Here is a 25,256-nt window from a genome sequence, read left to right on the forward strand (position 1 = left end):
GATGGAACTCCAGAACACAGACATTCACTCTGCATAGTGACAGGAAGACATTGGGACTCTATAGCTGGTTCACTATTATTAGTACATCAATGGTTAAGGGCTGCCAAATAGGGGTGGGGGATGACGACTAGAGACCTCCTGAAGCAAAAAGGCTCTCTAGCTTCCACTTCCCTTATAAAGGATAACAGCTGAGAGATTTATACATGAGTAGCTTATACAGGAGTATTACTCCCAAACAAACACACACAGAAATTCAAACCTACAGTATCTTAAAGGAGAGATTTGTGTTCGCTTTTTTCCTAGCACTTAAGTAGCATTAACCTGAAAGGTCAGCATTCATTTATAATTAGAATTATATGGAATTCAAATTGTGGTATAGTATGATCACGACTTGCATGGGGGTTACGTTTCACAGACGAAGTGTACATGCAAAAATGTGCATACTCAAACCACACTCTTGGAACGTCCCCCATGGAACCATGCTTGCCTTCCAAGCTCTCTACTTTGCTTACCAGGCTCTGGAATGCTTAAGTGGGAACTCGGACAGTACCAAGACATCTTATGAAACCATCCTAGAGTCCAGTAAGCAAGGCTTCTTTTTGTGCCAGGTTTTCTGTGCAATTAATTTGTGGGATTTCAACCTACTGCCTTTCAACCACACAAGGCTGAAATTATGCAGATTAATTGCATACACAATGAAGTCGTACTGTACAATAAAATACAATATGTAAGAAATAGAAGCAATAAAAGCAGTGTTTCAAAACCAGGCAACTTCTAGCACAGCACATTACAATATCCCCAACAAACAGAAAAAGGATAAAGTGGTCCACTAAGACCTTCAGAAAATGTCAAGTGGTTGGGAGGGGGTTTTGGGAACTGCTGGTTTACAAGGAAAAGAGGTGGCATCTTCTTTTAAGTAGAATGCTTTGCCTAAAGAAGAAACATGGAAAGAAGGATTAAAAAGTGGGGGGGTGGACCCCTTCCCCAACACATCATGTTCACTCACCTTTCCTTTAAGAGTCTGCAGGGCATCTAGGTAAGCAGCCAGCATAGGCAAACTAAGGGTTTCCACCAGCGTCGAGTGAAGCCACTGGATCAGCTTGGTATCCCAGCTGATGCTTGCCAAAGCCTGACGTACACGTCGGGCACATTTGTCCACTGCTATCCTCCTGAGCACCGGTTCGTTGCAAGCCTGTTGGAAAACAGAGGAGAAGGACCCAAAGGGAGGTTGCATAACAAAGTGTGCTGACCGCAGAACAAAGCAGCAGTGACAAAGCCTGGAGTTACAATGCCTATGTCTCAGATGTCAAAGTAGAGATGAGACCTTCCCGACTTCATGGGACAAAACACAGAGGTACAAAGGGCACCACACATTTAATAAAAACGGGCAACCTGTCAGAGGGACTAGAAGCTCAGAAGAGGGGGGAGCAAGAGCAATGCTATTCTTACCCCTTCATTGGCTAACCGGGCCAGCCTGTCAGACTGTAAAGCTTTGAGGATTTTATTGAACAGCTTATTCTGGGCTATTGTCCAGCCAGATCTGCAAAGGAAAAAATCAAGTTAGCAGTTCACCTTCAACGTCAGCCTGAGGGCAGAATTCTCACATGCAAATCATGGGCAGAACCACAAGCAAAAGTAGGTGGAGCAGTTCACACAAATATGACTTTTGTAGAAAAGGACAGTTTCTAGATACATTTGAACACACCTCTCTGTTCTCAATCTGGGCAGTCAAAACATATTATGAGAGTTCAAAAAGACATTTCAGCCAGGCAAAAGCCACCAAGGAGGTTATGCAGTAGGGCAGTGAGGGTGTGGCCTGGGGGAGTCCCAAGGGCCAGCTAGAGAGGCTTGGAGGGCCACCTTCAGCCCCCAGAGCCTGAAGTTCCTCACCCCTGCTCCTGTTAAACAAAACTGCAGCTGGAGGCACCCAAAGAGTACTGATTGTGGCCTAGATCAGATGGAAGAGGAAACCATGGTTTGATGCTACAAGAATGGGCAATTGTGAGCCCTGGACTCACCCACTCCCCTGCATTCTCTCCTCTTTTACCTGCCAAAAATGGAGATCAGAAGCCTGTGTTCTTAAACTAACCAGAGTTTCCTGTGGCATGTCTATAACTACAGTTGGCAAGAATAAGCCGGGACTGAACCGCTATCTAAATAAGTCACAGTTTTCATTCATTGATGTGATATCCAGGCAGGAAATCCTGTATGAAGCAGTTGCAAGTTAACCACAAAAACGTTTGACAAACACACATGCACTCTCCCAAGGCCCACTGCTAACCCAAAATGTCTACACACACCTTGCAACAATGATCTGCATTCACTACCCAAGGATTTTGGAATTAAAGCCGACTTGCAGAACCCTGAACACTGCCTAGTCCCAAGTTATCTCCAGGATCAAAAAGCAAAAAAAAGAAAAAGAAAAAAAAGAAAAAAGGAAATGGCACCACCAAAGCATAAAACAATCTTCTGTCCACTCCCCAATTTATTACCTGTTCATATGCTCCTCCCAGTCATCAGGTGGAGGTGGCGTATCAGTGTCTGTGCGGGCAAATATCACATGGCGCTCACACTCATTCATCACAGTGCGGGCTTTCTGGTTGTCGTAGAGTGGCACAGGTGTGGGAGTCACTGTTTCCACATCAATGGGAACATCTGCCTCACTGAAAGCAGACAAGGACATGTCATGGAACAGAGCAATCAGCCTCTGTTTCCCACCCCATAAAAGCTATACGTACCTGCAATACAAAGGACCACATTGAGCAAAAAGGGAGCTCTGGATAAATGGGTAAGCTGGGGTAAATGGGAAGCTGAATCAGAACAATAAGTCCTGGCTAGCTCAGCTTTGTCTACATTGGTTGACAGTGGATCTCCAGGATTTCAGGCGGGGAGTCTTCCCCAGCACTCCCTGGAGATGATGCCTGAGGGGGTTATTTCTTGCCAGGGGTGGCCCTTCCCATTTCACCTGAGGCAAAAGAGTTAGGTGCTGCCCTGTGCATGCTATGCACCCCCTTTACCATCTCTATCAAAGCCTTGCTTAGCAATGTTATGCAGCTGTGGCTTCCAGCAAAATCTCACTAGAACTCAGAAGCTGCTGCAGCTGCTTCTCCTCACTTCTTCAGTGGCCCATGGATGAGCCGCTTGGATTCTGCTACCTAAAGCAGCTGCTTCAGTCTACCTCATGGATGGGCCAGCCCTGTGCCTGGGCCCTTCGGCAGGCAAAAGCCGGCATTCTACTACAGTTGTACCTTGGAAGTCAAACTGAATCTGTTCCGGAAGTCTGTTCGACTTCCAAAACATTCGAAAACCAAATAATGGCTTCTGATTGGCTGCAGGAAGTTCCTGAGTTCCTGCAGGAAGTTCCCATCTCCTGGTCCAGCATAAGTGTTGGTGCCACTACTCAACCTTTCAGCTTAGTTTGAAAGAAGCACATGCAAATCCTCAGAAGAGGGGTGGCAAATAAAGCAATTACAGATGCCTGCACACAAAATATCCCTAGTAACTCTCACATAAAAGTAAAACTCACATGGCGTTGCTATCTTGGTGTCTCTTGGGAGTGACAAACAGCAGGCGAGTGGGACGGGCATTGCTGGCATCGGGGTGGGCGCTCCATGGCTTGGCATAGCTGTGGTCCAGGAAGACCAGGTCTAGTTCTCTCTCATGGACTGACAGCTGAAAAAGCAGAGAGGTCCCCATCCTCCGTGCCGAGGTTTGGAAGTCTCGCTCAGTGCCTCGGTAAGACATGTCTAGGTCGTATGTCTCTGCCACTAGCACTGGCACAATAAACTCTTACGGCTCCACATTCTTGCTGCTAGGGAAGGATAAAGAAAGAGTAAACAGTGTGAAATAATCTGCTTCTTACCCGTGTTAAGCACATGTTCAGCCATCAAATGAAAACAACAATGTGCATACAAAGGCAATGCCCCCATTTTGCTGTTACTCCAACCGAGTCATTATCTCCATGACCTATGAATCAGGCACAAAAATCAGCACAAACAATACACCATAAAACTGATGCAATAAAAAAACACAACCACATGCAGAGTTTTGTGTGTATCTGTTTATGTGCATATTTCTAGGGAGGGAGTGGCTTTCACCTGATTCTCCAAGGAGCCTGTGCCCAGACCAGGTTAAGAACCACTGGGTTAAAGTATGACCCAGGTTAAAATCTCTGATTATTCTCGAAGTTCAGTGGATGATATGGGACCAGTAATTTGCTTTCAGCCTAACCTACCTCAGAGGGTTGTACCTAAAAATTATAGGATTACCCCGCCGCTCTCTCCAACCTCTGACCAAGGCCGCTGTAGCCGCTCAGAAACAGCCGAGAAGTGCACCCAAGTTCGAAGAGCAGCAGCATAAAGAGCCCCTGAGCATGTACAAAGCGCCCAGAGAGACTTCTGCCCCCCCATCCGTCAGAAATGAGCGCTTGATATCAGAACCTCTTTCTGGACCCAGAGAAGGAGCAGCTACTCCTCACCCACCTCCGGCCAGAGAAAAAAGGCAAGGGGGCTCAACGCCGGAGCGAAACCCCAGAACCTCTCGCCAGAATCCAGCCAGGGCAGGCCTCAGGCCTCGGGCGCACTTGCGCATGCGCGGCGCTCTCCGGAGCCGCCCGTGACTTCGGAAGGGAGAGAAGGAAAACCCGGCCGGCGGATCCCGCGCTGAGTCAGGGGAAGCCTCCCTCTGGTCGGGAGGACGATTCCCGGCACCTGGAACGCGCACAGCTCGGGAGGCCTCTTAGCCCCGCTGGTGAAGAAGGGACTGAGATTTGCAGGCGCCAGGGATCTGCATGCAACGGTTGCTGCTGGTTTTGTGCAGGAGATCCCTGCAGACAAGCAAAAGGCATGAATCATAGAAGGGTCGAGTTGGAAGAAACCCCGAGGGTCCCAACCCCCCGCAGTGCACGAATTAAAGCATTCCCAGCCTCTTCTTAAAAGCCTCCCAGGAAGGCAAGTCCGCCACATTCCGAGGGAGTCCTTTCTACTGTCCAACAGAAAGTTCTTCCTGGTGTTTAGTCGGAATCGCCTTTCTTGTAACTTGAAGCCATTGGTCCAGGTCGAGCCTACGGAGCAGGAGGAAGCAAGCAGGTCTCCTCTTCATGTGGCAGTCCTCGAGATATTTGAAGTTCTCCCCTCAGCCTTTTGCAGGCTGAACATGCCAACTCCCTCCATTAGTTTCCAAACGCCGCCGGAGAAAGCGGGCTCGCTGCTTTAGTCCTCCTCCCCCTGCTTTCTCTCTCGGCCTGACTCGGGACCCCCTTCCCAGATGAACCGAGTTCGAGAGGAAGGTGATTCTCGAAGCCAAATAACACCAGGGAGGGGAAAGCGACGTTTCTTCTCTGTCCTGCGCAAGAGCACCATTCACACATTGATGCTCCCGGCGGAGAGGGAAAGGCGCAGTTCTCCTAACCAGCCTGCAGGGGCCGCTGCTGGGGGCGGGCGTCGGGCGGGGGACACCCTTCTCGACGGCCCGCGGGGATGACGTCATTCGAGCGCCGGGGCTCGTCGTTGCTTTTCGTGCCGGGCGTGGGAACCGGAAGTGCTGCAGGAGCAATTGCAGCTTCCCGGCCCGGTAGCGGGTGGCTCGGCGTGGAGAGCGAAACCTTTGGGGGCCTCAGAGCCATGGGGAAGAAGAGTAAGAACGGAGTCCCGGACAGGTGAGCGGTACCTGCCTCGCTCGGGGTGGACGGGGAGCCCTGGACAGGCCCTCCCGCGCCCCGTCGTAGTGAGGCGCTGGAGCTGGTGTGAGAACCTCTCCCTCCGTCTTGGTCAGCCCCTTGCGTGGGAGACCCGTGGGAGCTTGTATGTATGTATGTATGTATGCCTTTTATATACCGCTCTTCATCCGAGGCATAGCTGTCAATTTACAGATTTGAAAATAAGGGACCAGCAGCCTCGAAAATAAGGGATCAGCAGCCAAGATAAGGGATCAACAATTATTTTTATAAAATACATATTTTGTTGTGTAGAAATGGCTTTAGATACCTATTAGGTCCATAAATTACCATATAGCATATATTCAACACAAAAAACAGCAACAATTTGTTGTTGACAAAGCAAGCTGGACATAGAAAGGGCCCCATTACCTTCAGTAGCTTATTTAAGGGACATCATCAATAAGGGACAGCAGCGGGACATGGCACTGGAATAAGGGACTGTCCCGTCAAAGAAGGGACGCTTGACAGCTATGATCCAAGGATGACAGGGTGGTTTACAACACAAAAACACAAAAACAAAACAAGGAACATAACACGAAACAAAACCAATAACTCCCCCCCCCCCATACACAATATAAAAGGCCATAGATTGTTTAATTAGCCAAAGGCCAGGGAGTAGAGGAATGTTTTCTGCATCACGTATGGCCTTTGGACCATATACAGTGGTATCTCGGGTTATATACGCTTCAGGTTACAGACGCTTCTGCTAACCCAGAAATAGTACCTCTGGTTACGAACTTTACTTCAGGATGAGAACAGAAATTGTGCTCCGGTGGCGCGACAGCAGCAGGAGGCCCCATTAGCTAAAGTGGTGCTTCAGGTTAAGAACAGTTTCAGGTTAAGAACGGACCTGCAGAACGAATTAAGTTCTTAACCCGAGGTACCACTGTATATGGCAGGAGTAAACCATTTCTCCCAACAGTAGCAGGGTGCCCCTATCCTGCCCATAAAGTTTCATTGTCACTTGACCATAAAGGTAAAGGGACCCCTGACCATTAGGTCCAGTCGCGGACGACTCTGGAGTTGTGCGTTCATCACGCTCTGTAGAACAAGGGAGCTGGCATTTGTCCACAGACAGCTTCCAGGTCATGTGGCCAGCATGACTAAGCCGCTTCTGGCGAACCAGAACAGCGCATGGAAACACTGTTTACCTGTTTATCTACTTGCACTTCAACGTGCTTTCAAACTGCTAGGTTGGCAGGAGAAGGGACCGAGCAACGGGAGCTTACCCCGTCGCGGGGATTCGAACCGATGACCTGCTGATCGCCAAGCCCTAGGCTCTGTGGTTTAACCCACAGCGCCACCCGCCACCCATACTGGGCACCTAAAAATAAAAATTAAAAACAAGAACTTGGTGTTTCCAACGGGAATTTTGCAAATGCTGACTGTATGTAGGTACAGTGGTACCTCAGTTTACAAACTTAATCCGTTCAGGAAGTCCTTTCTTAAACCAAAACCGTTCTTAAACCGAAGTGTGCTTTCCCTAATGAGGCCTCCCACTGCTGGTGCCCTTCCACCATTCGGATTCTGTTCTTAGACCGAGGTAAAGTTTGCAAACTGCGACACTACTTCCGGTTTTGCGTTGTTCGTATACTGAATCGTTCGTAAACAGGACTGTTCTTAAACCGAGGTACCACAGTACTTGAAATCCAATATTTCCAACAGTGCCGTAATGCCATTTCATTCAATCACACCCCAAAGCAGCCACATGATGATTCCTTTAAAAAGTTTTTTTTAATGTTAGTAATTAGGAAAAGTATTGCTTTCATAGGGGTATGTTGTTGTTATTTTTATTATTAATTAAATTTATATACTGCCCATCATCTGAAGATCCCTGGACGGTTGGCAGTATAAAAACACAAAAACACATAGCCTACTGTGTTTTGCTCTGGACCACACCAGTGAGCCTTGTCATCTGGGCAGCCCAGGACCTGCATACAGGGCAATCCTCATTTTGCACAGGGGTTCCATTGACCCCAGTTTTTGAGGGTCAAGCCTGCATTATCCCTCCTCCCATCCTAGGCTGTATTTTATGGTTGTCTTACAGTGGAATAGATTGGGATCTAGCTTTTGCGTGTATAGCTGTTGTTTAGATGCTGCTAGTGTAAATGGTGTTTTAATGTTACCAAAAAAGGCAAATCCCTGTGCTGAACAGAGATCTTCTCCTGTTCTCCTGTTGAATTGTGTCTGCTTTCTCCATCATATTTATGCAGAAGCAGTAAATTTCATTTCATTTCACTTTTAAGTGTAAGGTTTCTCTTCTAGATGGACTCATTACATACCTCTTGGAAAGAGAATACCTGGAACACGCTTTATAGCTTTTAAAGTTCCACTTAAGAAGGTAGGTATGGCATGCAGTTTTTTGGGGGTGGCTCTATGTGTTATGTAAATGTAAGGTTGCTCTTGGTCTGTTTGCATTGTGCTTTAGTCCAAATTCCAGAGCTCATGTTTTCATCTGAGCAAAGTTCAGTGTATAGCAGTGGTTCCCAGATATTTTTGGGCCACTATTCCCTTAGTTCCATAAACATCTGCAGTGCCCCCTAGCCTATAAAAAGCAGTATTCAGGCCAGAGGTTTGCACAACCCACCAAGGAAAATAGGAACACAATAAATTTCAAGACAGTGACAATTAATTACACATTTATTCAGAATCAATTAAAACTATTTAGTTTAATAAATTCATCAGAATTGATTAACTTGATCCAGTGATAGTTTGATATAGGCTTGGCATATGTCCAGATTTCCGCGGACATATCTGGAATAGTGCAGTTGGCAGCAGTGTTTGGGTGGAAATCAATAAAAATGTCCAGGAAAATCCAGATGTATGGCAGCCCATGGCAGCAGTGCTGTTTTTGCTATTTATCCATAAAAATAGCTCCAACCACTTTGCCTCCCCCCCAAAAAAAAAACCTTTGCCAAAAGAACTCAACAACTTTTCTGTCCGGATTTTCACTGTTCGAAATATGGCAAGCCTATTTTGATGGTACAGTGGTACCTTGCAAGACGAATGCCTCGCAAGACGAAAAACGCGCAAGACGAAAGAGTTTTCCGTTTTTTGAGTCGTTCCGCAAGACGAATTTCCCTATGGGCTTGCTTCGCAAGACGAAACGTCTTGCGAGTTCTTGCGAGTTTGTTTCCTTTTTCTTAAAGCCGCTAAGCCGCTAATAGCCGTGCTTTGCAAGACGAAAAAACCGCAAGACGAAGAGACTCGCGGAACGGATTAATTTCGTCTTGCGAGGCACCACTGTAATTCACACCTCCTTTGCTCCCTTGATTCCCCCTTGCCTCTTAGCTCCACCTTACGTAATAACTGCAACCCCAGGTGTACAACTGGCTACTTTGGGAACCTCTAGTGCAGGGGTAGGCAACCTAAGGCCCATGGGCTGGATGCGGCCCAATCGCCTTCTCAATCCGGCCCATGGACAGTCCGGGAATCAGTGTGTTTTTACATGAGTAGAATGTGTGCTTTTATTTAAAATGCATCTCTGGGTTATTTGTGGGGCATAGGAATTCGTGTCATGCCCCCCCCCCGCCCCCAAATATATAGTCCAGCCCACCACATGGTCTGAGGGACAGTGGACCGGCCCACGGCTGAAAAAGGTTGCTGACCCCTGCGACTAGTATATAGGGTAATTGTATCTAAGGTTCTCTTCATAATAGTCTAATTTAGCTTATCTAGCTTTTCCAGTTCCCAGCTGCAGTTTGGTCAAACCCATGCTGGTAGCTTCGAGAACACTGTCCACCCTTCTCGTCCTCTGTCGTGTCCTTCTCCTTGTGCCCTCAATCTATCCCAGTTCTTATGACTGGCCTAAAACTGTAAAAAACAAAAAACACACACATAAAAACACCAGGTCACAAGATATTATGATTACCATTATTTCTGGTAATTTTAGTCCAGTTTAAGATTTTGAGTGTCTTAGACTGCTGAAATAGCTTTAATACTATGTGTGGTAAACTTAAGCAATATAAGACTATCCAAATACACTTGTACTCTCCTTTGGATGCTTGCCAGGGGGTCTAGATGCAGCATCCAGTGAAGTAGTTCCATTTGTGCAAGGATTTCTGCCTGTGCAATGGAAATTTCATTGTGCAAACTGAAATCCTTGTGCTACTATGTTAGACACTACCCTTAGAGTTTAACAGCAACCTATAACTGTTGGTTGAATACTCTACTTTCTTTTCAGACTTTTGATTGGAAACTTGCTCCAAATGAACGGTTTTCTCCATTAGACCTTATTAATCAGGTTACAGAACAGAAAGAAGAACTTGGCTTGGTCATTGACTTAACATACACCACCCGCTATTATGAGCCAGAGGTAAGTTCAGTTTCCCAAACTTATGTGAAAGGGGTAGATACTGTCTTTGGTAGCTTTCTCAATGTGGGATTGATTGTTAGCACTAGAATCTTGTTTGCTGAAAATTTGTTCTGCTAAGAACTGAAACTTTGAAGAAATGGATTAAAGTTCCTTTTCAGTATGCAGTAGCTATAAGCAGTGCCATGTGGACTTTTTAAAATGTAGTGTGTATTTAGGAGCTCAGATGTCAAGTAGATATGACACTCTGGGGGGGTTTCTTGTCAAGATGAGTGGAAATATTCCTCTGATTTTCATTCCTCGGCAAACAACATCACAACAGGCTGAGTTTTCTGCCTGAAAAGAGGGGTGGGGTTTATAATCAATCATAGCCATAGCTGTTTTCTAGGAAGCTATAAAAAGCAAGTTGGTTTTGGTTATATTTGTATGATACGGTCATGTGAACAGCTGACTTATAGGCTATAGGAGTATCATGTGACTTTACATCATGGTCTCCAGACCTGCAAGAACACTGCATGATCCAGTAACTGACCTATAGAAGATGGTGGTTGGCTTTAGGGCAGGTGTGGCAAACTTGCAGCCCATGGACAAAATTTGGTTTACTGCACTGTTTGCCTAAAACCACACCTGCCTACCCCACACCTGATGTCATACGCAACATCCTGCAGAAAGGAGAGTCAAGTTCAGTTCTGGTTGGTCACAATCTCACCTCACCCCTGTGGGTTAACGTTCACATCTGGGTTAATCACCCACCTGTCAAAGTTGGCCCATGAGGTAGGGAATGATAAAGATATGACCTACTGGGCCAAAAAGATTCTTTGCCCCTGCTTTAGGGTAGTGGGCAGGGCTACAGAAGGAGTATTAAAAAAAAAAAATTCCTTTTGTGACTCAGGGAGAATTTCTAACTGGTTTGCTGGCTTGAGTATTCAGTCAGACTAGGTGGGTGAGGGGATTCCATTCTGAGCTGCCTGGGAAGAAAGTGAGTGCTGAAAGTATGGAGATGTGTGCTGCAATATTTAAAAATACTCTCTGCATTTAAACCCGGGAACAGTCCTGTGTGGTTGGGTTGTTTGGTGTACATTGCAACTATTTGTGTTTCATATGTTCTTGCAGGAGCTCCAAGGCACGACGCAGTACTGCAAAATTGTAACTGTTGGCCATGAAGTACCAAATAATGAGACAGTGTTTGAATTTAAAAGCGCTGTTAAAAAGTTCCTGATGGAGAATCAACATAATGGTGAGCATGATCTCATGGGTTGAAACTGGATTTATCTAAGACAGCAGAGCAGTTTTGAAGGTAGCCATTAGCGATTGTGTAGCATGTCTTTTTTATTTTAGTTAGATAGATGCTTTAGCTGTTGGCTGGCTGAACCATGCCATGGTGGAAATGTACATGGTGGAAACAGGCATGTACTTGTCCCCACCGGCTTGCAGTTTAAAGGTGGATATTGGGGAAGGGAGGAAGGAGGGGAGAAAACTTGCCAATCTACCCTTGGCAGCCAATCTGGAAGCTAAGTTCCTGCTCTTTATGAATGGAAGCACTAGGGTACTCTTTCTAGCTTCTGATGCATGGCAAAACTTTACATGAATTTGCTTTTTCAGAGTTGCTGTGTATAAGTGTGTTTGTGCACTGCAGAGATTAATGTTTTATCTAACACTTGACCATAAATATCATTATCTCCAAACAATTGTGGCGAATGTCAGACAGTACCTGACAAGCAACTTGATGAAGAATAAAGTTGCCTCTGCAACTGAGCCTTTGTTAAACCAGTTTGTGCTTCCAATTTCCCTAGACAAGCTTATTGGAGTTCACTGCACACATGGTTTGAATCGAACTGGTTACCTTGTTTGCAGGTAAGTTGCTCTTGAAACAAATCCAGGTCAGCAGTCTAGTTTGATAGTTGGAACATGTTATAAAAATGAATAATTGAGTATCGGCCACAAGGGTTCTTGCTTCAGTGTAAATTCAATAAATCCTCCTGGATAGAAGGGTTCATTTGTTTACATGTTTATATAAAAGGGCTGTCTTCCATGCATTAGTCAGTTAAGCTGGTGGGTTGTGACGTGAAGCTGGATCATAGCTAAACCAAAGATGGGTCCTGTCAGCGGTCCGATTATTTCCCTGTAGTTTTAATAGTTTTAAGAAGAGATAAAAGGAGAGACGGCCATAGGGCCCATATTCTATATTTATCAAATTTGCCTAAGTTGCAACTTGGAATTAAAGGTATGTTCTGAGTTTGAAAAGGTTGGAGAAACTGTCCTACATAATTATACTTCTAAGAGTGGGGTGATGTTTTATTTCTTAGTATGGTTTTGTGGATTTAGCCAGGCTGTCACTGTTATCTAACAGGGTTTATCTCAATTTTAGGTTTTTTTTTAGCTGGCCAGGAGACCATGGAGATTTCCCAGCTGACCCCAAAACAGAGATTCAGAATACCCTTCATTCAAACCTTTATTAATACACTCCTTCAAAATAATTATGAGATGGGATTAAACTAACTTTTACTTAGAGTAAATAATAATAATAACAATAATTTATTTATACCCCGCCCATCTGGCTGGGCCTCCCCAGCCACTCTGGGTGGCTTCCAACCAGATATTAAAAGCACAATACAGCATTAAAAATTAAAAACTTTCCTAAACAGGGCTGCCTTCAGATGTCTTTTAAAAGTGAGATAGTAGCTTATTGCCTTGACATCTGATGGGAGGGCGTTCCACACGGCAGGCACCACCACAAAGAAGGCCCTCTGCCTGGTTCCCTGAAATTAATAGCCATGGCTAACTTGGGCTTATTAATTTCAGTGGGTGTACTCTAGTAAAAGATAATTGACTACAACTCATAGCTTTTACAGCACTTTAAAATAGAACACAGCAGACAGCATGGTGTAGGTTCCTAAGACACTGCAGTCTTTTAATTCTGTTTTGAGTGGTGTTTTAACTCTTCCATTATGTGCAGTATTTTGAATGTTGTTGGCTATCCTGAGCTTCCTTTCAAGAGGAACAACAGGTATAAATCTAATGAAATAAGTTTGAATTCTAGAAATCTAGCATCTATAGATAGTTTTAAATCTTAGCATGCTCTAATACCACGCTGTTTGGGTGATCAAACCAACATAGTTGGTGTAAATCTTACAAAAACCCCAGATATGTAGTCTGAAGTGATGATTAATACAACTCGAGTATGTAGGTAGTGCCTCTTATAGGCAGTTCTGGGCCTTTCCCCCTTCTATTATCTGTTGGTCCAAAGTGCAGGGCAGTAATCTTAGGTACTAGCATGCTAGTATTTCCAGAGAAATACAGGTTTATTGTTTTTAAAGAGATTACATACAGCCTGTTGCCTTCAAACTTTCTATCATTGACTTCTGTTCTTATGAATGCTCATTTGTCTATAGCTAAAAATCTTGCTGTTCTCTTAAGGTACCTAATTGATGTTGAAGGAATGGATCCAAACATGGCAATAGAATGTAAGCATTGCATCCTTTTTTGTTGAGTTGGGGCATTTGATTGTTTCCCCCACCACACCCCAAAGCTGCCTCATTAACTTCAGGTTGGAAACTGGTTCAGCATAAGTCTGCGTTAAACTAGAGCTTATGTAGTAGATACCCACAGCTCTCCTCTTGACATTGAGACTTTACTAGAAGGACACATGTAGAATTTATATTGCATTGTGTGAGGGTTTGATTAGCTGCTTGTGCGTGAAAACGTGCTCCCTCAGAGTTTGTGCGCCCCCACAAACCTCCGTGTGTGACGGAGCTCCTCAGACATGTCTGCTCTAGTCACTAGTAGAGTCCGACAGTGGCTGTCTGCGGAAGCGTTTCCAGCAAAGAAGTTCCTTAACGGAAACGCGTCTCCTGGACTCACGGCGTGACAGTTTCCTGCGAGGTATGGGTCTCCCTATGGGAGACTCCGATACCTCACCACTGTTCTCGCTGGAAGCCTCCCTGAGCCCTCCCTCCTGCTCGCATTCCCTCAGAGACCCACTCCTCCCCCTGCTGGTCCCTGCTTCAGCAGTTGAGTCTCTTTCATCCTGCCTGAGTCCCTCCACCACCTGATGCTCTGATGGCAGTTCCCTGACATCCACCTCCCCTCCAGGGCCCCCCTCACCCCCTCCCAATTCCTCCCCCCTGGGAGGTGAAGGGCTAAAACCCCGAAACGAATCTTCCTCATCTTCTGACGTCTCGAACAATTCTCTCCATCGATCGTCGTCCTGGCCAGCTGAATCCTCCTCCTCTTCAGAATCTGGGAACCCCTCCAACTCCTCTTCCTCGTCGGTGGTGGCAAAGTATTCCCTTCTGAACCTCGCTACAGGCTGAGGTTTACGTGGGAACCTCTGATGAAAAGTCTCTATTAAAACCTCGTCATTGACATCCTCTGCCCTAACCCAGGTGTTTTCCGACTCCGGTTCCCCTTCCCACATTACCAAATACTCTACTTGATCTCCCTTCCACCTGGAATCGAGGATCTCCGCTACATGGTAGCTGTGTTCCTTCTCCTCCATTGCTGGTCCCCTAGTGACCCTCCCCTCACTGTCTCCTCTATACGGTGACAGCAACGACCTGTGAAAAACTGGGTGCAGCTTCATGTGGTTCGGTAACCGGAGCCTGAAAGCCACTGGATTGACCTGCTGTATGACTTCAAACGGACCCAGCCTTTTGGGTCTTAATTTCTTACAACCTCCTTTGAATGGCAACCCTTGGGTTGACAGCCACACCTGGTCCCCCACCCTGATGCTTTCACCTTCCCTTCTGTTTTTGTCGGCTTGCCTCTTATATTCCTCCTTAGCCCTGTTTAAGTTGAGTTGGAGCTGGCGATGGATCGCTTCCATTTCTTCCACGAACTGTTCCGCAGCTGGAACGCTCCAGTTCTCCCCCTCCCCCCCTGGGAAGGCTCTGGGATGGCACCCGTGATTAGCCAAAAAGGGGCTCATCCCCGTGGACACGTTCTCTGCATTGTTGTAGGCAAATTCTGCCAACGCCAGCTTCTCCACCCAATCATTCTCTCTGTCATTAACATAACACCTCAAATATTGTTGGAGAACCCCATTTGCTCTTTCCGCCTGCCCGTTGGTTTCAGGATGACGGGCCGTCGAGAAATTAACCTCTACATGCAGTAAGCTCATGAGCTTCCTCCAGAACCTGGAAGTAAATTGTTTCCCTCGGTCTGAAACCACCCTCAAGGGGGCGCCATGCAACCTAAACACATTCTCTACAAACAATTTGGCGGTTTCTTCTGCTGTAACCGCATGTGAGCAGGCTATGAAGTGGGCCATTTTAGTTAACAGGTCTACTACAACCATGATGGCTGTTTTCCCTCTAGACCTTGGCAGATCAGTCATGAAATCTATTGCCACTGCTTCCCACGGTCTCTCAGGTGTGGGCAGTGGTTCTAATAAACCAGCCGGCGCCTGCCTCTCCCCCTTGGCTCTTTGGCATTGTTCACACCCTCTCACATACTCCCGCACATCTTCCCTGACCTTGGGCCACCAAAATTCCCTGGTAACCAGCCACATGGTTTTGTGTTGCCCAAAGTGCCCTGCTGTGGGGCTATCGTGCAGCTGCTTGAGTACTTTCTCCCTCAATTCCCCTTCAGGTATATATAACGCTCCCTTATAATACAATGCCCCATTTCTCTCCTCAAAACCACCGGGTTTGTCTTCCTCCCCTCTGAGATCCCTGAGTTTCCCCTGGGCGTATGCATCCTGCACCGTACCCTCTACCAATTCCCTTTGCCCCACCAAAGTCGCCCCACACACCCAGCGGTCCTCTGGAATGATATGGGTTTCTTCGGGTGCTCCCTCCCCCTCCAAATATTCAGGTTTGCGTGAGAGAGCGTCCGCCCTAACATTCTCTGGGCCTGGCACATAACAAATCTCAAAGTTAAATTTGGAGAACTCTTGGGCCCATCTCAACTGCCTTTGGTTGAGCACTCGCGCCGTTCTCCAGTACTCTAGATTTTTATGGTCCGTGCACACTTGCACTTTATGTTGTGCACCAACTAGCAGATGCCTCCATCTCCGGAACGCCTCATGAATAGCAAGCAGTTCTCGGTCGTACACCGTGTAGTTCCTCTCGGATTTGTTCAGCTTCCGCGAGAAGAAGGCACACGGACGCCACTCCGACTCCTCCTTCCCCGGCTGCAGAAGAAGCACCGCCCCTATGGCTCTGTCAGATGCGTCTGTTTCAACCCTTAGCTTCTTTCGTAAATCCACATGCAGAAGTTGTTCTTCAGAGGCGAAGGCCCTTTTCAGTTCCTCAAACGCTCGCTCCGCCTCCGCCGTCCATACAAACTTCTTCTTACTGCTGAGACAGTCAGTGATGGGCGCCGTCAGATGGGCGAAGTTGCGGATGAACTTACGATAAAAGTTTCCAAACCCTAGGAACCTCTGCACATCCTTCTTGGTTTTGGGTGTTTTCCATTCCAGCACTGCCTGTACCTTGCCGGGATCCATGGCCAATCCCTTGTCTGACAGGCGGTACCCCAGGAATTCCACCTCCTTGGTATGGAACCGACACTTCTCCAGTTTGACCCACAGCCTGTTGGCTTGCAGTCTGCTCAACACTTCTCTGACGTCTCTCACATGTTGCTCCTCATTCTCAGAATACACCAACACATCATCTAGAAAGGCGACGCAATTCTTGTAGAGCAAAGGGCCCAGCACGTGGTTCATAAAAGATTGAAAACACGCGGAGCCTGCTTGTAATCCAAATGGCATAACGAGGTATTCAAACGCCCCCAAAGGGGTAAACATGGTGGTTTTCCATTCATCCCCTTTCCTTATGCGTATCAGGTTGTACGCCCCCCTTAGATCCAGCTTTGTGAAAATCTTTCCCTTCCTCACCATGGTCAAAATATCATCAATTCTGGGCATAGGGAACGCCACCGGTTCAGTCACTGCATTCAGCCGCCTAAAATCACATACAAGTCTCGGCTTGTCCGCATTTTTTTTGTCCACAAAGAACACTGGGCTCCCCCCTGCTGCTTTGGACTCTCTGATGAAGCCTCTCTTCAGGTTCTTGTCAATGAACCCTCGCAACTCCTGCATTTCCCTGTCTGACATGGCATACAACTTGCCCACGGGAAGCTGTGCTCCAGGGAGTAAATTGATCTGACAATCAAAGGGTCTATGAGGTGGTAGTTGGTCAGCTTCCTTCTCGCTGAACACGTCGCTGAGATCTGCATACTGTGGTGGTACCTTCACCTTCCCCATTACTTCAGTCCCTGCTAGGGTGGCTTGGGCCCCTACTGAACCCTTCTCCCCTTTGCAGTGTTCTAGGCAATGTGCTGAACCAAAGGACACCACTCTTTGATGCCAGCCAACCAGCGGATCATGTAGAGCTAGCCAGCTCATTCCCAAAATAATGGGAGCGCCTCCCAGGGTGGCCACATTAAACGCTATCAGTTCTGTGTGCCTTGCCACCCTCATTATCATTGGGACAGTCTGCAAGCGGACTCCTCCTCCCAACAACTCCCTGCCATCAATCGTGGTCACCTGCAGGGGGTTGCTTAAAGGGATGGTCTGTATCTGGTGTTCAGCAGCAAACTCCTTGCTCATAAAATTGCAGGAGCTGCCTGAGTCCAATAGCGCCTTTATTTTTAGGGGATGCCCATTCTGCAGCTCTAGCGACACTTCAATCACTAGAGCAGGTCGAGGAGCTTCTGGCACGGGCACTTTCACTGCTCTTTGGCCTGGCTGCAGTGCCCCAATGGTGGCAACCAGGCGTTGGCTTTTACCTGCTCCGCTCCCCCTTCTTCTCCCCCCTCAACAGCTCCCACCATCCCTTGCCATTCCTTCCTCTGGGGGCAGACTCTGGCAAAGTGGCCTGGCTGTTGGCAGAGATAGCATTTCCGGGGGCCCTTTCCCTCCTTCTTAGCTGCATCCTGAGCCCTTCTCTCCTCCAGCCTCGCCGTCTGCAGGGCCAGTTGAACCTCCAACGCTCGGTATCTATCTTCCAAGCTTGGACCAGCTCCAGCCCCTGCTCCTCCGGTTCCGGTTGGTTCGCTCATGATGCCTTCTCTTGCACAGGCAGCGTACAAAGACTGTCGGACTGCTGTGAGGGTTTGATTAGCTGCTTGTGCGTGAAAACGTGCTCCCTCAGAGTTTGTGCGCCCCCACAAACCTCCGTGTGTGACGGAGCTCCTCAGACATGTCTGCTCTAGTCACTAGTAGAGTCCGACAGTGGCTGTCTGCGGAAGCGTTTCCAGCAAAGAAGTTCCTTAACGGAAACGCGTCTCCTGGACTCACGGCGTGACAGTTTCCTGCGAGGTATGGGTCTCCCTATGGGAGACTCCGATACCTCACCACTGTTCTCGCTGGAAGCCTCCCTGAGCCCTCCCTCCTGCTCGCATTCCCTCAGAGACCCACTCCTCCCCCTGCTGGTCCCTGCTTCAGCAGTTGAGTCTCTTTCATCCTGCCTGAGTCCCTCCACCACCTGATGCTCTGATGGCAGTTCCCTGACACATTGAGTTAAACAGATATGCTGATAGGGACTGATACACTCTTCCCAAGTTTTCCATAGGTCCCTTCTCATATGACCTGTTTTGTTTTGTTTTTTCCTTGTTTCACTTGAAACGTGAGCATTGTGCCATTAAAAATGGATTGAGAGCTGATGCCATAAGTCAGGTTTCATTTCAGCCACAAACTTTTAAAGTGGCCTTAGGCAGGCCACATTTCTCTCAGTGCATCTGCCCATCTGCATTTTCCAGTCTGTAGTATAGGGATATCTGATTGTTGGATTAATTACGATAATACAGTAGTTCTCAGGCATCCTGCTTTCAGGAAACCATTTCTGAATCCAGTCGTCTACCAAGGAACTGGTGTACATTTCTCCCAGAACCTCAACCCTTGGCTGAGGATTCAGGGATATTTTCCTGGGTACATAAGAGTGCTGGCTAGGTCTATTGGGAGTCCCATTGCCCTGAGCAAATCTAGAATGCACCTAGAACACAGACCCAGCACTCCATTGCAACTACTATTGATTGTTTCATTGGGGAAATCACTGGACTCCCTGGAATCCGCTTTGAAAGCCACAGCCTTTGTGCATGTGGGAACACTCTTTAAGTATTTGAATATTGGCAAGCAATAGCCTGATGTGGTGCTGCTTATGCTTAAAGTGACTTGATGGGAGGAATGGGGTCTTTTTATAGAAATAACTGTTGCCACCAAATCTTGTGTGTGATTGGGCTTACTTCAAAGTAAATGTGCACAGAATTGCACTGTAAATCTTGTTTTCTCTCTTAGTGTTTAACAGGTGCAGGGGGCACTCAATAGAAAGGAAGAACTACATTGAAGCCCTTAGGGGAGGATCTGGCAGAAGGCAAGTCATTTTTGTGTTCCTCTTGCTTTATTTAAATATTGCTTTTGCTTGGAAGAAGCAGGAATTAGTTGCAGAAAAAGGTTCTGTTGTAGCATCTGCCACTAATTTTTCCATCAGAGTACTTGTTCAGGAAACTACTGGGATTGTAGCACCCTCAGATCAAAAGCCCCACAGGCCCTTGAGTTTGGATCCCTTTGCAAATCAACAATTTCTCTTGTCTTGTGCCACAGACACAGGGCAGGTATTGTAACCGAGGAGTTTAGAAGATAACAGACACAGTGTGCTGCAGAGGAAGTCAAAAAGGACACATTTGTAATGGGCAGAGGAAAGGAGGACACGCCCCCTTAAAAACCTTCCCAATCCCAGAAGGCCATACTGAGAATGTCATCTGAAGGCCTTCTAACACAGAGGATTGTTGATGTTTTACTGTCTTTGACATTAGCTATTTTTAGGTACTGTAATCCACCCTGCAGTCTTACGATGAAAGGCAGGATTTTAGTTTTCTAAATAAAGGAAACAGGGTAAAAAGGTAAAGGTAAAGGAGCCATGGAGGGTTAAATCCAGTCAGATTCAACTGTGGGGTACAGTGCTCATCTGCACTTTTAGGCCGAGGGAGCTGGCGTTTCTCCACAGACAGCTTTTCCGGGTCATGTGGCCAACATGACTAAACCGCTTCTGGCGAAACAGGACACCATGACATGTGCCAGAGCGCATGGAAACACCATTTACCTTCCCGCAGCAGAGGTACCTATAAATCTACTTGCACAGGCATGCTTTCGAACTGCTGGGTTGGCAGGAGCTGGGACAAAGCTACAGGAGCTCAACCCGTCGTGCAGATTCAAACTGCCAACCTTACAATCAGCAAGCCCAAAAGGCTTGGTGGTTTAGACCACAGTGCCACCTGTGTCCCCTAAAGGGGCAGTTGGAAACCTATTTGAAAGCATTCCTTGTTCCCCCATAACTGTTTTGGAGATCCCTTTTTCATAACAAATAGCCCTGTGTACTAGTAAAGTCATTTTCTTAAGTGCCAATGCTTAAAATAGTCAAATTGACCCTATCCACACAAGCAGTTAAAGTATTCACATGTATGGGAGAACCCTAGGAATTGCAGAAATACAGAAAACATTTAGAAGGCAGAAAGACCTGTAGGAGGGGGGTGACTCAAAACAACCCAGTGAAGACTGAGCATCCTCAGTGGCAGAATGCTGAGTGAGGAATACAAGTGGAATGGAATATCCTGAACGAAAGCATGTTATTGCTGGCTAGAAGAACACAAGTACTCCACACTGCTACACGTGTTGTAGGTCCCACTTGTAGCCTCACAATTTCCAATGGAAATGCCTTAATGGCTATTCCAAAAGTTCTTCCCTCCCCATATGAACTGACTTCATTGTAAGAGGAAGCCAAATGAGACGTCAGCTTGCCAATGTTTCTTCACTGTGATTTTATGTATTTTCATTGTAAACCGCTTCAATATATTTTCTGTGAACTAGCAACCTATAAATAAACAGGACCACAACGACTGCCTCTCCCCATATGAACAGACCCAGACCCTGCAATCATCTGAGTCCCTTCTTCATGGGACCCTTTCTGTGGTGGCTCACCTGACGCCTTCGTCACATATATTTAGGCACCAGGCAAAAACATTCCTCTTCTCCCAAGCCTTTGGCTAATTAAACAAACTATGGCCTTTTAAACTGTGTGTTTGGGTGTATTGTTTTTGTTTGTTACTATGATACATATTTTTGTGTTTTTATATTTGATCCTTGGTATAAAGGGCGGTATAGACGTTTAATAAATAATAAGAATATACCCCTATGAAAACAATACTTTTCCTAACTACTAACATTAAAAAACACTTTTTAAAGGAATCATCACATGGCTGCTTCAGGACGTGGTTGGATGAAAGGGTACTATGGCCCTGTTGGAAATCCTGCATTTGAGGCAACATACACTCAGCAACATTTGCAGCAGTTCCCCCTGGAAACACCAAGGTCTCATTTTTTGCTTTCTATTTTTAAAAAAATAATATTTATTACTTTTCAAAAAAAAATTAAACACTAAAAAAAAAGAAAAAACACATACAATACAATACATTAAACTAACAAAACAATGCAACAACAATAAGATAAATCTAATTTCATTATCCCATCTTTCATTCACTTATTTCCTCGACCTCCTCACACCTCCCTTTTTGTATTCCACTTCTATTAATTATTTCAGCAATTCCTTTTCATCTGCCTCTGTTTTCTATCCTATAATTATCTTAACTCATTCTAACCTTATTTTTTTCCCTTTAATACTCTATTAATCTATTTATACTTAATTCCTTATAACATTTCTACTAAAGCCATGTAACTTCATTCCAACATTTTTCTAACATTCATTAATTTTACAATATTTATGTAAATAATCTTTACATTTTTTCCAATCTTCTTCCACCGACTCTTCTCCCTGGTCTGATTCTGCCAGTCATTTCCGCCAATTCCATATAGTCCATCAACTTCATCTGCCATTCTTCTTTCTAGACATCCAGTAATGTCAAGTGAAAATGGAACTTTATGCGTAGAATAGGGACACCCTGCTACTGTTGAGGGAAATGATTGAATCCTGCCATTTACATGGTTCAAAGGCTACCCTTGATGAGCAGCCATCTCTTCACCTCCTAAGTAATATGGGTTAAAGCCAGGGATGCCTTGCAGGAATGCGAAAAGCAACTTTGCTCTTAGCCTTAGGCACTTGGGTTTGGGCACTTGAACCATACCGTTCTTGCAGTCCTTTCTCATTCTTTCTTTTACAGGCACTTCCCACCAAGGAGAGGAAGGGGTGGACAAAACCCACAGAGGTAAGAAAGTGGGGCTTCCAGGGAACTTCTGAACACATGTTGTGTCTAGTCAAGGGCAGTTCATGTTCTGCAGGACAAAAAATTACATTTCTATCCTCAGAATAAAATGTGCAAATAAAATTGGAATAGGTCAGCTTAATTTGTATAAGCTGTTTCTAAAAGATGGGTTTCCTGGAATATGTATCTACATGAAATGCTGGATTTTGTCCTTGTGTTGCAGAATTTTGGAATGCCCAGAATACACTTAACCTTGCCTAACTTGCTGTCTGGTCTACCTTTCAATTGTTAATGGCAGTGTGTCAACTGAACATGATTTTATATCTGCTATGCTAGTTAAAGAAATGCAAAGTACTGCAAGATATGAAAACTGAGCTGCTGCACTAACAGTAGATGCTTTTGGTCTAAATAAAGTAGGCAGGGAGTAATGAATTGGCTCCTTTCCTACAAGCTACAGTACTTTATTTGCACAGGTATAGTTTTCCCTGAGGCAGTTCATGGACAGTTTGGAGGAATGGTTTTGTTCTGGGGTAAAGACATCTGAAATTGATCACTGACAATGAGGAGCTCCTCCCAGCAGCTGGTTCCAGAGGGGGGCCATCTTAGCCTTTTGAACCAAAAGCAACAGTCTTGTGACACCTTTAAGACTAGAAAACTGGCTTTTCTTTCCGCTCGGCATTGGTTGATAAAGCAGCTGCCTGTACCAGACTCAGAATTACAGCTGAAAGCTTGTCTGCTTTAGTGTTGCTCCAATCTCTCTGCCCAGGTGTACTTGCACCCAGCTCAGCTCTCAATACTCTCTCAATAGCCTAAGTTTTAAGAAGCAGACTTAGAAGGCTCCGATTACAGCATGGGTTGGAGTGTTGCGGTGCAGGCTCTTCAATACCACTTGGCTCTGCTCTGAAATTTGGTGCTTTCTCTTTCAGAAAACCCTATCATACCAATCACAGAAACCTCATCGACTGTTATGACAGTGGTCAGTCTGTTTACCATCCTCAGTACCTCCCTACAGCTGACATCACTCACCAAGGATTGGATTACTCTGTTAGGTCCAGCCAGGGGCTACACTATTCATCTTACCAGCAACAATTGCAAGGACATGCGGGGCCTCATTTTCCAGTGCAGAGTCCTCATTATCCACAGCAACAAGGACAATATAAAATTGTCAGAAGGCACCGTTGAAAACTCTGTTGATGGAAACCTAACAGGCAAGGAGGACACAATCTCATACTAATCAACATACCGTAAATGAATTATTGCCTCACGATTTAGCCAACAGATGAGACCCAACAGGTTACAGTTATTATTGTTTATTTATTACTCACCTTCACTCTGTGGTTCCAGGGCAGGACCACTTTGTACCACATCACACCAGTGCTGTGTAGCTTTCATTTTGTGATTGCTTACCAGCAAGACGTAGCCATTCCAGCCATTAAATGAATTCATAATTGATAATCGCTTATTGGCTGGTCTCCTGAAATGTCTCTTATTAAAGTCATGTTTGGGAGTTATAAGGCTCCTCAGTGCAGAAGCTGCTTCCACAAATGTTAGCAAACTGACCTCAAAATGTGTGTTAAATAAAGATTACTTTCCCCTGCTCTTGACATGACCCTCTCAACAGGAAAATGGACTTGGTCCTTTCAAAATGGATTTCTGGCTCATAAATCAGTTCAACTCCAGTTTGCAACCAGATTCAATGAACTAGTTGCTGCTTTCTCCGTAACCTGGGAACTCTTCCTATAGTCCTATAGGGATGCTGTCAGTTGCACCAATCATAATGTGTTTTCATATGTAACTGAAGCTGTGTGGGTCTGAACCATGTACAGTGGTGCCTCGCAAGATGAAATTAATTCGTTCCGCGAGTTTTGTCGTCTTGCGATTTTTTTCGTCTTGTGAAGCACGGTGTCGGGAAAGTTTTGGAAAAGCTTCAAAAATAACCAAAGTCTTCAAAAACCTCAAAAAAGGCTACCACACCACGTTCTATGAGTTGCTCCTCGAAGTCAAGTCGCAACTGTATTAACGGTGTTAAGAAAAAGGAAACAAACTTGCAAGACGTTTCCGTCTTGCGAAGCAAGCCCATACGGAAAATCGTCTTGCGAAGCAACTCAAAAAACCAAAAACCCTTTCGTCTAGCGAGTTTTTTGTCTTGCGAAGCATTCGTCTTGCGAGGTACCACTGTAGAACCAGCGCTACCCTATAATGAAACTTACAGTAATCCCTCGTTTTATACATGGGTTTGGTTCCAAGGATCATGTCCAATCACCAACATCATGTATAGGGCATGATTTTTTTAAAAGCTCTTTGCACACCTAGTAACCCCAAATGGATCTGGCGCAAAAAAATGCTTTTAAACTTTCTGCCTTGCTTCAGACTTGAGTTGCCCAATTGACTTGTTGCTGTTTCAACAAACTCACCTTCAACCATGTTTGGCTGAAATTGTGCCGGTCAAATGTGTGTGAAGTGAGGGGTTACTGTTCCAGGTTTGGGAATTTTCTAATCTTGGGTTTTTGTTTTCTTTTGCCTTCTATTACATAACAGATGTCTCATTTGCATTGATCTATTGGAGTTGATATTTCACATACACTGTATTATTATGCCGTGGGGGTGGAGTATCTGCACCTGATACTACCCTCAAATTTAATTGTCGTGTGCAAATCTTTTGTAAGCTGCAGTGAGAGCCTCTTGGGGCTATTGTGCAGAACATAAATGCTGTATTCTAAATAAATAATAGCTGTATCCTCCATGAATCTGTCTCCTATCAAAGCTAGGGTGGGAGCTACCGCCATCTCTTCTGAAAGTGAATTCCACAGTATTAGTTATGTACTGGATGAAGACATTTCCGGTGCTCATTGTTCAGTGACATTTTGGTTGGTCCTAATGAGGCTGGCCATGGGCCCTGCTTTACAGAGGATGGGCCTTAGTCTGAAGAGCTGTCAGAAGAGGACAGGCCCTCTGGTCTGGTTTAAAGATAACCACAAGGAAGGAAAGCACATTTTTTTGACAGGGCGGTGCTCAAAATTACCCACCACCCTGGAAACCAGAAAGAGTATTCCTGCATCTTAGACACCTGCT

At 45.7% G+C, this 25,256-nt stretch overlaps 2 protein-coding genes across 7 annotated transcripts in view; one reads left to right on the plus strand and one right to left on the minus strand.

Annotated features, from left to right (window-relative positions):
* Positions 1–4,909, minus strand: part of KANSL3 (KAT8 regulatory NSL complex subunit 3) — a 31,656-nt gene extending 26,747 nt beyond the window's left edge. The window contains exons 1-5 of one of the 6 annotated variants that reach the window (XM_081202954.1): positions 4,482–4,908; positions 3,527–3,808; positions 2,493–2,663; positions 1,450–1,540; positions 1,007–1,192 (exon numbers count right to left, since the gene is read on the minus strand). In XM_081202954.1, coding sequence (XP_081059080.1) covers positions 1,007–1,192; positions 1,450–1,540; positions 2,493–2,663; positions 3,527–3,744 — 666 coding nt within the window. In that variant the 5' untranslated portion in view covers positions 3,745–3,808; positions 4,482–4,908. Of the gene's footprint in view, positions 1–1,006; positions 1,193–1,449; positions 1,541–2,492; positions 2,664–3,526; positions 3,812–4,477 lie in introns of all 6 variants that reach the window. The other 5 variants (XM_081202953.1, XM_081202956.1, XM_081202955.1 and 2 more) reach the window with 5 other exon arrangements.
* Positions 4,910–5,179: 270 nt separating this feature from the next.
* Positions 5,180–24,931, plus strand: DUSP11 (dual specificity phosphatase 11). Its single transcript, XM_081203823.1, has 10 exons — positions 5,180–5,656; positions 7,982–8,057; positions 9,900–10,031; positions 11,142–11,265; positions 11,822–11,882; positions 13,446–13,492; positions 19,267–19,583; positions 21,209–21,336; positions 22,143–22,187; positions 23,111–24,931. Exons 1-10 carry the CDS (start codon positions 5,478–5,480, stop codon positions 23,364–23,366), a joined length of 1,365 nt encoding a protein of 454 aa, XP_081059949.1. The 5' UTR covers positions 5,180–5,477; the 3' UTR covers positions 23,367–24,931.
* The last annotated feature ends 325 nt before the right edge of the window (positions 24,932–25,256 follow it).

The sequence above is a fragment of the Podarcis bocagei genome (assembly GCF_964188305.1).
Source record: "Podarcis bocagei genome assembly, chromosome: 7".
Lineage (NCBI taxonomy): Eukaryota > Metazoa > Chordata > Lepidosauria > Squamata > Lacertidae > Podarcis > Podarcis bocagei.